The sequence below is a fragment of the Symsagittifera roscoffensis genome, chromosome 8 (genome assembly GCF_963678635.1).
Source record: "Symsagittifera roscoffensis chromosome 8, txSymRosc1.1, whole genome shotgun sequence".
Lineage (NCBI taxonomy): Eukaryota > Metazoa > Xenacoelomorpha > Acoela > Convolutidae > Symsagittifera > Symsagittifera roscoffensis.
Window position 1 is genome coordinate 34,403,889 of NC_087069.1, and position 17,187 is coordinate 34,421,075.

At 37.7% G+C, this 17,187-nt stretch overlaps 1 protein-coding gene across 1 annotated transcript in view; it reads left to right on the forward strand.

Moving 5' to 3' along the window:
• The window catches only part of LOC134852992 (inactive selenide, water dikinase-like protein), a 304,439-nt gene extending 287,565 nt beyond the window's left edge, over positions 1-16,874 (forward strand). Inside the window, exons 2-9 of the mRNA XM_063868897.1 lie at positions 8,692-8,839; positions 9,413-9,626; positions 9,904-10,151; positions 10,601-10,713; positions 10,970-11,174; positions 11,637-11,859; positions 14,921-15,105; positions 15,750-16,874. Coding sequence (XP_063724967.1) covers positions 8,702-8,839; positions 9,413-9,626; positions 9,904-10,151; positions 10,601-10,713; positions 10,970-11,174; positions 11,637-11,859; positions 14,921-15,105; positions 15,750-16,004 — 1,581 coding nt within the window. The 5' untranslated portion in view covers positions 8,692-8,701 and the 3' untranslated portion in view covers positions 16,005-16,874. The remainder of the gene's footprint in view (positions 1-8,691; positions 8,840-9,412; positions 9,627-9,903; positions 10,152-10,600; positions 10,714-10,969; positions 11,175-11,636; positions 11,860-14,920; positions 15,106-15,749) is intronic.
• Positions 16,875-17,187: the final 313 nt, after the last annotated feature.

The window sequence follows — 17,187 nt, forward strand, 5'->3', positions numbered from 1 at the left end:
AAAAACAATAATAATTCATTAAGTAGTAGTAACTCTGTTTTTAGGAGTGACCTCGTGGTCTGGGGATACTGAGACCCAGCCATGAGCTCACTATTTCTGCATGTAATTAAGTTAATTTGAGTGTTTTGACCGAAGCCGAAAGCAGTAACGTTTTTTGTCCACCCGATGTTAGAAAGACCACCGAAAGTACTGGCTTGGTAGAGACGGTTAAAAGCATGTAAAGCTCTGTTTAGACGTTAGCCAGTCGTCTTAGGACTTCGTTTTTTTTTCCGTCGATATGTATCTTCCGGGCGAATGTTACATTTCTAAGAGAACTCAGGGGTGCGTTTTGCCTAGAATCGCGGCATCTACCTGAAACACAGACAACTAGGGGCGAGAAAGGAAGCTCTTTGGGGTTATTCAATGAATGCTTTCATATTAGGCATGTTTAAGCTTTTTCGACGTGTTTTTTGACGAAATGGACGTCCAAGAAAGAGCTGGTCGAAAGAGGCCTGGGAGGCCTACAGATCAGAAGTTAACCTGTGAAAAGAATTTTTTCACCTTTAAGCTATATCGCATATTGCAATTGTTAAGGATTTTTCCATTTTCACGTTTAAATTTAGTTTTTTTTTATTAAGTTTGTAATTAGCAACACAATAGTTCGATGATGTCAGAGTTTTACCAGGTTTTGCGATTCTGGCCTCCATATATGAATAACCAAATCCTTGTAGTTCTATATATGACGCTTTTTTAGGATTTAAAAAAAAACTTTCAGAAAATTTAGATATAAAAAAATCACAAATTTGATATCCCATCTCGATGGTGAGGCTCTGTCAGGGTACTCTCAGGAGTTGCGAATTTTGCCTCCAAATTTGACTGCTTAAATCCTTGTAGTTTTCGAGATACGACATTTTTTATGATTTTCTCGAAATTTTCAAAAAAAAATTAGATGTTAAAAAATTCCAAAAATTTGAAGATCTCAATCCGGTTATTGGAATCTTTGAGGGTACTCTTATGGGGTTGCAAATCTTGTCTCTGAATATGTCTGCTCAAAATCTTGTAGTTTTCGAGATATGACGTTTTTTAGGATTTTCTCAAAAGTTTTCAGGGAACTTGAGTATAATTTTTTAGTGAGGCTCTTTCAGGGTACTCTCAGGAGTTGTAAATTTTGCCTCCAAATATGACTGCTCAAAACCTTGCAGTTTTCCAGACATGACGTTTTTTTGTATTGTGAAAAAAAAAATTATGAAAATTGAATTAATTTATTTTTCAAAGTTTGAAATTCTTAACCTGTGTCAGAGTAATCTCAGGAGTTGCAAATTCGGCCTCCATTAAAGAATGCTCAAATCTTTTTAGTTTAACAGATACGACGGTTTTTAAGATTTTTTGAAATCTTCAGAAAACTCAAATTACAAAATAGTTCACGTAAGTGAAATTCCCAACCCTGCAGTTGTGTGCTGTCAGAGTACCTTCAAAGATTGCGATTATTGTCATTTAATAAGACTGCTCAAATCTTTGGAGATGTGATTTTTTTCTGGTTTTCAAAAAAAAAACCTTTTTTTTGGAAAAATTAAGGTGCAGTTTCTCAAAATTTGAATTTCCCAACTATGTAGTTGGGTACTGTAAGAGTACTCTCAGGAGTTGTAAATCTTGCGTCCAAAAGCGACTGCTCAATTGCTTTTAGCTTCCCAGATGTGACGTTTCTTAGTTAATTTTAAATTTTTTGAAGAAATTATATAAAACTTCACAAAATTTTATGGTTCTTCAAAATGTGTTTATAAATTTAGAATAAAACTTTTGCGAAGTTTGTAATAACGAACTCTGAAATTGGGTGCTGTCAAAGCACACTCAAAGAATGCAGATCTTATTTCCAATATATGCGGTTTATCATGAGTACCGGAGGTGTGTTATACGCTAGTTATTACTAATTTCTTACATACAGTCATCTAAAAGCGACCCTTTTTTGTGGTCGGACTTTGTTCAACTTGCACCTCAAGCGGCTATCCTTATTGTTAGAATTTCAGTAATAAATTTCAGTAAAATTTTTTTGATGCCCTGTTAGAAATAGTTACAATGTAGTGATATTCTACAAAGGTACTATGTCGAAATGATGTCGAATTGTACGGATACTTTATTTTCCAATTTTTGTAAAAAGCATGTAGATTTTCTTGCTGGTGTTGATAATTTTTTCGGATATCATTTTTCCTCTCTAGTTATTTGTTGAAATTTCAAGGAAACAATTATAATGCGCACGCCATCAGGCACGTTTAATTGGCCTTTATTTTTGTGGTTTTCAAAAGCGGTTGCCGGGGGAACAATTGATTGTGATCATCTTCCGAACAAAAGATTTGTAGTTTGGTTTTAAGTGAAAGCCGCTGATAAGAAGTTTTGCAGTTTTCATCGCTATCAGTTACATCAACGTGATTTTCAAAGCTTGTCTTTTCTGTCGTTGTTTTTTTTTGTGAAAAGCTGATATCATGATGAATCTCAGAGTACATGATATCGGTATTTTTTTACTTTCTTTGTCTTACGGTATTCAAAGGAATACCGTAAGACGCAATTCATAGACAATTCAATTAGTGCTGTTGTAGAGGAGGGACGGTTGAAGTAAATACTTTTAATGACAATGCATTAAATGCTGACTTGACTTAATTCCTGCAATATTGTTTATTGATGTATTTATATAATGCTGGCATGGGCCCTATCCAGCTTGTGCACGACCGTACCTAAACGGAAGGGCCCCTTTTAAATTTACCCTTTTTTAAATCTTCTAACTCTTACACAATCAAACGCTTGGGTTACAATATTAAGTTTTCCTAACGTAGCTGGCTCAAACTGTGATTTAATTGCCTGTGTGCCTAGTGTCTTACCTGCAATTTGTATGCCTGTGTTTTATCAGCTTTGTTGGTGTTTGGAAGACAGGAATTCGATTTTGTGTGATCGAATGGTAGTGTGTGAGTACGAGCTCTCACTTGACCTCTAGATTCAGGTCTATTACAGCCTAACCGATTTTGACTGCAAAAATGGTACCACGTGAAAGTTAAGATGCAAAAGAAAGGGCCTAGATTCGCAATAAAGAGCGACTCTACAAAATATATGTCTGGATTGTGGAAAAAAAAGTAGTAGTAGTATCCTTAGACACAAGGCTGCTCAAAAATTAATTTTCAAGTGAAAAATTAAATTTCAGCGGAAAATCAATTAAGGGAAATGGAGAAAACTAAAAATCCATTAATGGCCATTATGGCCATTAATGGCGTTCAGTTCGAATGTTTCTCAGTTTTCTTCTTGAAGAGCGTCATTGACGGTTTCAATATTCCACATTCGTGCATTGGCTTTGAGAAAGAGCTGTTCTTCGAGATGTAAAGGGGTTATTGATTGCCGCAGGTCACCCAGAGAATACCCAGCTGCGCTGAAAAATCTTTCAATACGATGCGAGGTCGGCTCCAAAAATTTGCAACTCATGTACTCCGTCGCAGTTGTCTTTGCACGCTTGCTCTCCAAAACGCGTGTTGCAAAATCCGACGAACTGGCACTCACAGAAGGCAAAACAGCTGTACAGCTCCTCAGAGATTGACACTCCTCTTTCTCTCTGATTGTCAAATTTGCCTCATTCTCGTCCAAAATCTTGACAACTGTTGTTTCTACCTCTCTTGTAAGCGTACTTGTTAACGTTTCTACCATTTCATAAGCGTATTCCGGCAAATTAGAGTTAATTTTGTGTACTTCTTAGTGCACTGAGAATCGACAAACGAAAAGGGTTTCAGCTCTGAACATACGCAATCCAACCAGGCGTAGTAATTTTCAGCTTTCTTTGTAACTTTGGTAACAAAAACAAATCCAGCAAAGGCGTCAATTTGATTCTCCGACGGATATACTTCTTTCTGGTAATTCGGATGAGCAGACTTAACGTGATTTAGTAAGTTGGTATAACCCTTGTTTTTCGTCTGTTTGATAACTTTTCCACATACACATTTCCGTGTGTCATCGCTCAAGACAGCAAAATAATGGTTAACGATTCGCTTGCTGGAAGCAGAATTGGGCGGCATGACTTGCTGGAACCGCGTTGTAAAACAATCTGCTCAGCTCACTTTGTTTGCTCCTTTGTTTGCACTTTGTTTGGATTTCCACTTTTCCACCGCACAAAACATCTTTCTCTGAAATAACGGAAATGGCCTCTAATTTTTCGAATTAAAAATCCATTAATGCCATTTTTACTTAAAAAATCCATTAATGGCCGTTAATTTTTCCCCCCATTAATTTTTGAACAGCCTTGCTTAGACAGGACTGTTGGCGCAGAAACTACCAAAATGGCCCAGTTTTCGAGACAATTTTCTAGAACTCGAGAGTTTGGTGGATCAATTTAATCTAGAAGTCGTGGTTCTCGTATTTTTTTTACGATTTCTGAATTTTCTGTTCTGACCACGATTTTGTATTTCGTTTGTTTTTTTTTTGCTTTCTGCGCAACAGATCAGGAGTCAAAAGTGAACGGTTGAGGATGAAAAGTGTATCATCAAGGCAGACGTTATTCAAGCAATATCCCATCCGAAAATAGGCTTTTTACCGGCAAACTATAGTCTACCAGAGCCACTGAATAAACCCGTCAATTTTTGATTGAGTAATTAAGGGTGTTTAATTTTTAAATACCGATTTTTAACAGGTTCTTACTTGATTGAAAGTTAATCAGCTCTGATTACCCTTGCGATAAGCAAGGGTGTTGCAATCAGATACCGGACGTTTTTCCCATAAGTAACTTTGTTTACAGGACTCACTCCTGGGCTTTGTCCTCGGTGCAAATCCTACTATCCTCGTTGCAAATACTACTCTGCTGCAAATAATCAGCATGTTTTGAGTTCCTGGTGCCAATTTTTCTAATGCTCAATTTCAACACCATTGAGACTTCAATAAATTTAAAACAAAACTATATCTAGAGTATTTTCGGGTTTTTAGATATTTTTTTTCAAGAAAAGCGAGTAAATTCAAATATACAACTGAAAAAAAAAACAATCTCATCGTTTCAGTCGATTTAACTACTGTTTCAAAAGCTTTCACACGAATATTAAATAGTGTAATCTGGGAATTTCTTCTTCAAGATAGATACAGTTTTTGAGTGGTCGGCCTGTCCGAACCCCGTGAGTAGCCAAAGACGAAGAGAGTTTTCATCGTTGTTTCGCTCTATCCTTCTTCCACCAGGACAAGAGAGCGAAATGTCAGATAAGTTCACAAGATGTTCAGTGGTCCTCCATGGCTCTCAAAACAGGGGCATCAGCTTCCGTCGCAGATCGATTCCAGGATGCATCCTGCATTTCCTCTCTGCATTTCAATACCGAATCGCTGGCGTAGGAATGCAAAAGTGCGCGGCTCAGCAGAAAGCAATTTCATGCGGAGACCAATCGTGCGCAAGAAATCATAACTGCTTTTGGCAATTCCGCCGAGCGTCTCGATTGCAACGGGCTCGAGAATCGTGTGCTCAGGAAGGGCAGAGTAGTGGCCACGCTTGCGGTACTCAGCTTCGGTGGCAACTGCAGGTCCGTGACTGGTGGCCAGGCGTAAGTTGCAAATGGCGAGTCTGCGTGTGAATGTAAAGTCCCCTGCTATAACACGGCCTCGGCCCGTGGGAGCAGCGACACGCCATCGGGGCGTTTTCCGTAATCATGTAAAACTCCCCGAGGCTCTAGCATGGACGAAACACCAGCGGATTTGAGCGCTTCCTGTATCACTTCGTTGTAGGTCTGGTGGCGAATGTGTTTGCCTCTAATGTTTGAGCAGGTGAGTGCATGGTTCCCAAACTTGTCGTTGGTGGTGCCCCAAATGCAAGAGCATTCGGTGATAACAGGGGCACCCAACCGCCGACAGGCTGAGATCCAGAAGCAATCATGAGACATCCCAAGACCCAAGTTTGAAGAGGGCAGTGTATTCAGCCAGTCACTTGAACAAGTGCAGCTGAAGCCCTTGTACCTTGCCAACTCAGTGTCACTGGTTCGTTGGAGAAGGCGCATTTAAGTATGGCGATAGATCGGTTCCATCCATGACTTCGGTTTGGAGGTCTGCGTGTCTGGCGGCGTAGCATGCGATCGCTCTATCCATGGTGCTAGTGCATGATCATTAAGGAGTCGACCGATCATCGCACTGTTGGTCTTGACTGAGGATAGATAGGCAGAGCTGGAGAGGTCAATCGTGTTTTGTAGACCAAAGCCACCCATTTTGACTGCCAGAGACTTTTGTGCCCTTGTTATCTCATCCATGGCTAAATTCAGGATGCGCTCCGCTGAGGATCTCAGTTCCGAGTCAATCTGTGAAATGACATCTGGTGCAGAGAAAGTAGGGGCGGTGCACAGGATGTACATCAGTTTAGGCGCCGAGAAACAGTTTTTAAGCAGTAAAAAGGCCGTGTACCGCGGGAGTTAGTCTAGTATTTTGCAGAGCTCCTTGATCATGTTGCCGTTCTTTGTCAAAATAAATGGTAATGCAGACGAGCCAATGGCGGATCCTAGCAGTTTTGCATCTTCGGCAGCAATGAACTTGATTGCAGGGCACACATTTGAGAACCGGCGGAATATTTCGTGAAAGTTCTGCCCGATGACAGTCAGCTCAGATTTTGACGCATTCAGTTCGAGGCCAATTTTTTTTCGCTTGGTCCGGCAGTTTTGAGAGATCTTCGTGAACCACTTCCCAATGACCGCCCAAAAACACGTCATCCAATTAAGCTTGTTTGAATGTGGCTTGCATTTTCTCAAGGATATCCTGGATGCACAACGAGAAGCCGATGGATGAGATAGGGTCTCCTTGCTGGAATCCCTCATCAGAGCTCTAAAGATGACGGACCAAGCGAAAAGAATTGGCCTCGAACTGAATGCGTCAAATTGAACACATTTTGACGCATTCAAGGGTTACATCGTTCGAAGTCCTCGTCGCCAGGAAATTTTGGTTGTTCTTGAGCGTCATGCTGTTGAAACCCTGTACGTTCTGTGTCGAAAGTGGTACGAAGCTCAGCTTCGACTGTGTTTTAACTCTTTATTTTATTTGTGCCCGAAATTTTATTCAACTTACTGTTTTCGACTTATGTAATTAAAACTGCATACAGCAAAAAAATCTAGGTGGCAACTTCAGCCGACAAAACATAAGCAGAGTATTAATAAACCGATAATTTTTTTGAAAAAGAGAAATCAACTTTTTTAAGGGTTAGTCGCTTTTAATGGGTCGTTTAGATGGCGAATTGGATTTTTCTGCATTTGTCATGATAGCGTGATTACGCTCGCGATTAGCAAGCGTTATCAAATCGGAATTTGTATTTTTTTCTTTGTATCTTGAATCATAATGAGTTTCTAAGCGGTTCCGGTACACTTAGTCTGGAGGTAACGAAAACGCCTGGGCGGCGAAGGTTCTGCGTTCAAAGCTGACCAGGACCTGTTTTTTGTTAACGTGGATTTCTTCGTTTAAAAAAAAATGTCGTCTTGTTAATACTCTGCTTATGTTTTGTCGACTGAAGTTGCCACATCTTAGTTCTTTTTGCTGTACGCAGTTTTTTTGCAGTTGCTTTTTTGTTTTCGCTAATTCCTGCAATTGCTTATTCTACTAGCCTTGACTTCGTATATATTCCTTTTTTTTCATCATTTTCGCTCAAAAAAAATTTCGGCCTAAATGATTTCGGCTTGTATTTTATCGACCTACTCATCTAATTATAGGTCGCTCTAGGGAGCCATAATGTTTATGCCTTCCTCCGGGTTGCACAAAACGTTAAAATTCTCAGAATAGAATTTATAGTGCAAAGTTGTTCATGACAACATTTTTTTTGCTCAAAAATTGTTTTTAATTTTTATTAAACGCCTTGGAATGTGTTTCGGGACGTGTTTTTCTCAAAAAGAACATCATTCGAGACAAGAAAGCTACTTAGTTGGGGTTTTTTCGAAGTTTTTTCTCGTTTTCCTTGGACTTAGTAGCTCTCTTTTCTTGTCCTGTCTGCTACCGTACGATGCTATTTTTTTGGTATCGCAAGTCATGCGAAGCTCCGCTTTGCCTCTGTGTATAAGAAGTATCTCTTAAATTTGGAGTTTCAAAATCTTCTATGGCTCATTGGTTTTCCGAGTTAATCCGTCTTAGAAATTGTTCCAAATTGGTTGAAAGAAGCTTATTTGCCATATTTAATTTGTTACAAGGAGCGATATCTATCCTTTTGAACTTTATATGGCGAGTGGGGGGATGGTTTTCATAAAAGTTTTCAAATTTTAGAAAACAAATTTTTTCATTTTGTTTTATTTCAATTAAATTTCAATTAAAAATTATTTTATTGCACTTGGTTTCCGCTATTTATGTTTATTCAAAAAGCACGTGAGTTTTTTTTGGTTAGTTTTGGTAGATGTATTTTTGCATCAATCTAATTTTAATCAATCTAATTTTAAGCAAGTTGACTTTTGTTACTATGATTAACACTAGTTTCGTGTTTTCGTTTTAAGGCTTGAGATTTTTGTCCCACCCAGCCCCCTTGTCCCAATTTTTCCCATCCAAATAATAATTAGAAAACAACAGAAAACCTTCTTTCATGATCTTAAATGTTTTTGAGATCTTTGATATACGACATTTTACTTGACAATTAATGTGCCTCCGGCTAGATTTGAACTCTGATCTTAAGTTTAGTAAAATTTCAAATTGCATGGCTTCAAGTCTTCAAGTGGCCATGAACTTATAATCAAAATAATGTGAGTTTCTTTCATTTTCAGAGTTGAAAATGTTGAATCCAAGTGAGTTTGATGACTTTGATAACAGACTGCATGGACTGGATGATGGCTTCAGTCTGCTGTCCTTCTCTGACCTGAAAGGGTGAGGCTGCAAAGTGCCCCAGACTCAGCTGCTCGAGTATCTGGAGGTCAGTCTTACATAAAATCCTGGGCCTTTCCCATTATAGCCAAATAATCTGCTACTGGGGGTGAGGTAGACAGTATATTTTTTGTTACAAGGCTGGATGGGGGGCTATACCAGGAAGAATCCAACGTATTAAAGTCGCAAATTTCATTGCACAATTATTGTGCCTCTTCTTGCGAAGTGCAGCTTCGCCTTTGTGTCTAATTGAAGTTGCTTCTGCTTATTCTAATGTGACAAAATCGAGCACGATTGAAAGACGAAATGGCGCAACGGAGAATAAGTTTGTTGTATGAGCCAATAAGATCTGATAACGCTAAGATTAAATAAAGTCAGTGAAAGCTTAAAATTCATTGTTCGATTGGAGATCTTCTGTAATGAAAATGACCTCTACCTCTAGATCTTTGTTGGTCTAGTTGCCTGAAATTTTACTAGTCATCAAAATTTCGATCATGTAGGCAGTTTGATGCCTTTGTGAACCGATGTTAAATGATCTTCATATAATAACAGAAGATAAATCTGGTAATATAATTTGTGAATCAATCTTGCTTTCTGATTGTTGCTTTTGTGTATGTTCTAGGTACTTAACAAATCTCCCAGCGGGAAAACATCCTCCAAGCGAAAATCTAAAAATGGTAAAGTATTCTACACAAACGGAGTGGGAGGGGGAGGGAGTTCAAGCCATACTTCGTGTCACGAGGACTGTTGTGATGAACCATCGCCATGTAAGAGGCTGAACTCGAGGGGAGATTGGATCCCGGAGTCATTGTCTGCTAAACCAATCCTGGACGTAGGTGAGACTGAGTCTGACGCTAATTATATGATCGTTGTAGGTGAGTGTGATTTGCCCAATATCTAACGAAAGCTAACAAGGTTTTTATCGTTGGAAAAACCTATTTAAAATTTCTTTTGATAAAATTTAATGCTAAGTGGGATGTAATTGAGTTAGAAACGTGCAATTTTAAAGAGAGTTTCAGACACTGTCAAGATTTCATTTTTGGTTTCCTGGCATAGAAAAAAATGTATATTGTTTTCAGCTACGACTTAAATTTGTTTCTTCGTTTCATGTAGGCCTGGATTGTTCAGTTGTGCCAATACAGTTTGGAGGTCTGGCAATGGCCCAGACAACCGACTTCTTCTACCCCTTAGTTGACGACCCCTACTTGCAAGGAAAAATAGCATGTTCCAATGTGTTGAGTGATCTGTACTCCATTGGAGTGCCATACTGTGATAATATTCTGATGTTGTTGGGAATCCCGACTAAAATGACGACTAAAGAGAGAAGTGTGGTTATTCCGATGATGATGCGAGGCTTCAGGGTAATTGTTTTGAATCTAGGCAGATATGTATTTATGATGTTACCAGTTAAGCTCATTTTCCTCTCTTCAATTCCCCACCTGTAATTTTTTACAGGTCAACTTTTCTTTTGTCGTGCCCGATTGCTAGTAAAATTGGAATGCGAACTAATTGACATTACTAACATATTAGCTATCATTAGGAAAAAAAACTATCAATTGTTTTTTTTTGGCTGAAGGAACCAAGTTTCAGAGTGGTTAAAAACTTTTTCTTGAGGTGTGGAAATGAGTGTCTACGTTGAAGTGACGATAACATCAGAATTTGGTCTTTCAAAGATTAGGTTTTCGTCAAATGTAAATTATGAGGCGGATTATAATAGTGGCCGTTATGCTAAATGTTTGTCAATTTCAGTTTCATGTAATTCCGATTTTAAAACAATTTTAAAACAACGGTTGATAAAAGATTGTTATAGGATCAGGCAGCTCTGGCTGGCAGCCGTGTGACGGGAGGCCAGACTGTGTTGAACCCCTGGTGCATCATAGGCGGAGTAGCTTCCAGTGTAGTTGACCCACACAAAATTGTCATGTTAGTGCTCAATTTACGTTCTCAGAGATGGCATTTTTGAATTGCAATTTCAAGTAAAAGAAGTTCTATGGTCTGTTTGCTCAGAAATATTTCAAAATTAAACATGTTGACCTTAAATCGATTTCACTGTGCTCAATTGTTAGCAAAATCTTTGTTTCTACTGATCTATTCAAACGAGAGAAAGGTTTTTAGTTTTATTTGTGTTTAATAACCGGCTCATAAAAGCCTTTGAAAACGAGAATTTATACAATTTCAGGCCCCACAATGCGAAAGCGGGCGACGTGCTAGTGTTGACTAAACCGCTAGGAACGCAAGTGGCTGTGAATGCTAAGCAGTGGTTCATGGAGAAGAACAGTTTTTTCCTGGAGAAGATATCAGGTGCTGCAGATGGCTCTGGAAGTGAAGAGAGTGTGAATAGATTGTACAGAGATGCCAAGATGTCCATGACAGAACTTAATCAAGTATTTTTTTCTGGAGAAATATTGATTTAATAATATAAAAAGTACAGTCACACTTGAATTGAACAGATGCATTGAAGTAGTCTTGATATAGACTACCATTTATTTCACTATTTCATAATGTTAACTTGCATTGATGTTTTATATGAGCTGCAAAAACAATAAGTAGGTCATCAGATCTTCATGTCCATTCTTTCAATTTCAAAAAATTACAAACCAGTGTCCGTTTAGACGAAATTTGGATTACCTAAAAATGGCTTTTTTCGAAGTAACTTTTAGTGCCAGCTGTTATCAAGTTGGTAAAGCAGCTGCTATTACCATCTGTTTTTCCGTTTGTTGAAAAAGTTTGAAATGGAAGCTTGTTATGGTAATGTGAAATTTTTGGGTACCACGTTTTAGTAAGAGCTAATATATCTTAGTTCTATATTCATGTACCCGCCAATCTTTATACAAAAGTTGTTTTAGATTGCGAGCAAGTTAATGGTAGACTTCAACGCTAGAGCATGTACCGACATCACTGGCTTCGGACTCACGGGCCACGCGGACAACCTCTGCCAGGCTCAAAAGTCAGACCAGAAACTGCAGTTTGTTATCAACTCTTTACCTGTTCTGAAGGGGGCTGTGCAGGTTGACAGAGCACTCAGTGGGATGTTTAAACTGCTGGAGGGACATTCGGCAGAAACTTCGGGTACGTAGATTCGGGTTGATGTTCTTCTTTTTTTTTAAATTTCTGGGCCAGTATTTCTTAAAATTTCCAATTACGCCCGTTTTATTTTCGATTGAGACAGTAGTCATTACATAGGCAACACTCAATTTGCCTTCTCAATTTTCGATTTTTCTTTTGAAAATGTGCATTGACTCTTTTCCAACGGTATGTTGGCTATGTTTTCCAAATTAAGTAGCAAATAAAAAGTGCTCATTTATTTGGTGGCACTTAAGCATTTTTGTATCTGGTTTACCGCATAATTTTTCTTGAACTCTGTGGAACTAATAGAAATACCGGCTACTCACACGTGTGCCTTAATGTTCAGTTGGTCTCTTTCTACTTCACCCGACTGTCCACGACTTAAATAGTATCAGTGTGAGGGGTTTTGGACCCATTTATTTGGATTTTTTTTCATATTCTCCAAAACTTTAAATCTGAGATTAATGATTCAATCAAAAGAACGTGTTTTGTGGATCTTCACCGCTTAAGCTGCTGCGGCCTAATTTTTGTAGAAAATGAGTAATGGACTCAGAAAATGTTCACATTTTGAAATTTCGACCGGATTTTGGAATATTTTCTGTGCAAAATTTGAGGTTGGGCTTGGAGCAAACCAATTTGTCTTCTCTGCACAACATTCGTTGCCCTTATTTTCGATAAAAAGTTATCGCAACAGAAACTGCACAAAAATGGAATTTCCTTCGTTTTGGAAGTTTTCGGTCTTTTCTCGAAAACTAGACATCAAAATCAGGTTCAAGTTTTTAGCAGGAAGTAGGAATATTATTTGCATGAGCAGCTACGTCCTATTTGTTTGTTTGTAGATGGGACTTGTAAAAACTTTTTTTGTAAGTTAAGACATTTTTTCAGAGACTTTTAAACTACCGTACCGAATCTGAGATGAAGGATTCAATCGAATGAACGGGATCCAGGTAATTTCTCTGCTATGTTCTAAAGTTAGTAGACAAGCAATGTTGAATTTAAAAAAAGTCCATTTTTCGAAACTTTTTTGGAAATTTTGTCTTTTCTCGGAAAAAACACTGCCAAATCCAAGACTAAGGGTTCAATGGAAAGATTTTAAGCTTGGAAATTTTTCAAATTTCTCTACATAGCTTTTCGAAAGCCACTCTGCCAAATATAAGATTAAGGGTTCAATAAAAAATTTAGGTTGCCAGTGTAGCACCTGCATAAGCAAACTGATTTCATTTTGGTAGGGAATCCGCTATGGACTGAAGAAATTTTTGACCTTGTGACCCATTTTTGGACGTTCCCATTTTCCCATAAACAATCCTGCCAATTTCGAAATAAAAAAACTGCAGAAACGGGTGTTCTAATTTCCCCATCAAAAGCCTGTTTTCCGTATTTTTCCAGGAATCAGCTATGGACTTGTAAAACGTTAATTTTTTGTCCTTTTGACACATATCGAAAATTACGCAATACTCATCGAAGTAGTACATTAAAAATATCAAACAGGTACCTCCAGCTTTAGCTGGGCCTCTTGTTTTAACTATTGACGAGCGGCAATGACGCAGATGGCCGTTTAACCTCGACGTCTAAGGTTCGATTTTGACTCATAGCAGAAATTTAATTAAATTTACTTTTTCTTTTCTGTTTTTCACTTCTTGACTCTTTAGAGCTGCTTTTTGCCTTTTTCGTGTATGTGTTTCCAAAGTGCAGCTTCGCCGGTGTGTTAACTTGATAACTGGTGAGGTCTATGTGCCGGGCTGTCGTCTTTTTTCGCTTTTACTGAGCCAAAATAACAGGACTCTTATTTCTATTGATGTTTGTTAAAGATGTCTGATTTGTTTTTCATGCTTATTTGAAGCTGCAATAATTTTTCTTTCTTTACTTGCAATTAACAAGCGTTATCAGATCGGAATATATACTTTTTCGGGTTAGCATCTTGTCTAACAGAATTATTTGGTATCTTGGCTCCTAGTAATTCCAAAACTCCAAACGTCTCCGGCACACTGAGTCTGGAGGTAACGGCACACTTAGCTTGGTACGGAAAAGATCCTCTGTTCGAATCTGACCACCCCTTTTTTAAACGGGAAATTTTACATTTTTAATAATGATTTGCTGCTTAAGTTTTGTTGGCCAATTTGAATTTTTTGTTTAACGCACTTTTTTTGTAGTTGCGTGTATTGTTTTGATTAATCCTGCATTTTGTAATTTTACTGGCCTTGACTTTGTTTATTTTCCTTTCTACACTATCGTAAGCTTAGTGTAATATTACGAACCTTCTGTTTTTCTAACCTAAGTCGCAAATATTGGTGCCACTTATGGGGCACCTTTAAGCTTTTTGATAGCATGTGCTCTGACAATCGAATAGTAATTAAACAACACTCAATATATCTCGCATTTTTTGAAATGCATAATTTATACATAATTTTGCTTCATGCTTTCCGATTTGTTACATGCAAAATTAATGTGCTTGCCTTCAGTTTGTCAAAATACTACTTGAAAAATGGTTTCTATTTGTATTCGGTGCCCTTCTTGCTGAATAGCTTTGGCAATTTATTAGCATATGAAGCTGCTGTATTCTTGACTAGTGTTTGTCGGTTGTAATGCGTGCGTGGCTAGTGCGTGAGACTCAAAATCTCTTGATTGCAGTAGGTCGCAGATCGAATCTTATACTTAGACGAATTTTACTAATTCGAGGTTTATTTCTAGTTTTTCTTATTGCATTTTCTAGAGCTGCTTTTTGTCGCGTTCTCGCTAGTGTTTGCGAAACGAAGCTTCGCCTCTGTGTTTAAATAGGTGTCAACGTTTGAAGTGAAAGATACTCAGTTAGGACGTATGCTTTTTCACGTTTTTTGAAATTGTCTAAAAATTTAATCACTCCTATATTTGAGTTTTCGCGGTTTGACTTTTGATTTTTTCTAGTTTTTTTCTGTAATTCTTGAAGTTCGAAAAGCTTTGACGCGATATGTTTTTTCTTCCGAAATTCAAAAGTTGAAAAATGTTTTTCTAACAAACCGTTGGCTATGTTTTTTTTGGTCTTTTTGAGTTCATTGACAATTTTACAACTGTTTATTCAAAACTACAGGTGGACTCCTGATCTCCTTTCCCACCACTTCAGTGTCTGGCTTCATGTCTCAATTCAAAAGGCTCTCTGGACACATGTGCTGGATCGTAGGAACAGTTAGGAAATTCGAAGACAGCTACGACAGATACAATCTAAAGAACAACAAACCACCTCCTTATGTGGCTGTGGCGATGGAACAGCTCAAGGTTCATTTTTGAGTGTTAATGACGGAGTATATATTCACTTGTTGTGGTCATGTCGTTTTTTTGGTAAAATAAAGTCTGATTTATTTCTCGTATGTTTCTAAATGATCATTACTGGTACAAATGTTGCTCGGAGTGTTTTTTAAAAAACAATGGCAGTTCTTAGAGAATTTTGTTTTTCAAGTTTTTTGTTGAACGAAATTTATGCAGCCATTCAGTGCTACGACTCTGTTAATTAGTCTGTCTCAAATTTTTGTATTTTCTTGTTGATCTTATTCATAAACGGTGAACGTAATTCAGACTCTCATATAGGTCGTGATGATTTTTTCAGGAAAAGTCTTAAAATGCTGTAATACCTACAGAGGTGCATTCATACATATTAATGAATTTATGAATGCCCTTAGGTGTATGTGCTTTTTTGAATTCAATTCAAGTTCATTTGCCAAAAGATATTCGTAAATTGTTCTTGAATTTCGAAGAGGTTAAAGGCCACACATTTTTTTCTACTAAATTCGGAGGTTGAAGTTTTTTCAAAAAGCAGGTCGTTTTTTTTGCGTTTTGTGACTCTTTTCTTTGTCTGTTGGCAATGTTTGTATTATCAACTCATTTCATCTTTGCCTTTTTATTTTTTGAAATTAAATTTACAGGTTGTGGAGGTGAACTACGATTCCATTTTCAACACTGAACCAGGCAGAAAAGAGTGCACGTTAGGCTGTTTGCACCCTGAACTAGCAAACCCAAACTTCAACTCAGAAAAACACCTCAATGGCGAAGTCACAATGAAAGAAGAGGCCAATTCTAACAACTCAGGGAATATTTATGTTAAAAGCATGAAAACTGAAGGAGAAACTTCGGGCGTAGAAACCGTTATAACATCTGAAGGAGCAACACATAATGAATGAGTGTCGCAAAAAGGGTGTCTATTTGGTTGTCATGATCTTGTCCTCTTGTCAATTTCTGTATTTGTTGCCAAATTTTGGACTAGTTCTGACTTCAAAGTTTTGTCTTCTGAGAAAAACTTTTACTCGTAGTTGATCACAGAAGACGGAACTAGTCTACTTATTCATGAAATTATTTATGCCTTTTCCTTTTTATTTATTCAATCAATGACATCCTTTTCTTCCTTGTTTCGAAGTTAACAAGTGGCTGGTGAGAAGAACACAGATGTTTAAAGAATTGGTGTTAGTTTGAAGGCTGGCCATTTAGCGTACCAGTTGCTCATCATATCAAAATATAATCGAAAGTTTAGTTTGTCTCTTAGCATACTCTTATATAAGATAGTCACGTAGCAGATTCTTTCTTTCAGAGAGGAGTATGCTAGGCGACTGATATGCTAAGTGACCTGGCCCCGTTAGTTTTCGTTTTTTTTTTTTAAATTTAACCAGTATTCCACGTTAACTTCTTGAGCTAATTTCAGCCTATGGTTTTCTTGTCCTGCTTGTTTTATCGGTAACTGGATAATGATTAGCTTGTTTTATTGTATATGTATCTTGATTTCACATTTTGACTGCAGTTTCAATTGAGCAGCGTTGAATCTGTTCTCGTCATTAATGTTGAAAATTGTCATCATAAATTTTGTGTCCAATGCTGGAATAAATTGACATTGCTGACTTATGACGGACATTCTAGAAAGTTCTTGAAGGACACTGGATGTCCTGAATCCCAACTAGCGATGGAATGTTTCCTTGAGCTGTCACAATTTTCTAAGTTAGAATGAATTGATTAATACTGTCGTACATATCGATCAACTATATTTAATCTTCAGATCAGAAGTTTTTTTTGTGCTTTGAGCAATAAATATGAGTAGTTACTTTGTGTAAATACATTGTGAACAAAAAAAATCAGAACGGTTTTGCTCCTGAAAAGCAAATAAGAAGATTTCAACAATCATGAATTTGGTGACATTTAAAATCAGTGAGAATTTCAGCTGCTGGTAAAATCCACTTAATGTGTAACAAAAACACTGGTAAGTCCAATGATACATATGAATACATATTTATAATCAAATAGCACCGTTGATGACAGAGGGGGATTTAGGAGGGGGGACACTCACTTTATCAGGTACTCGACCCCTGATGATCTAAA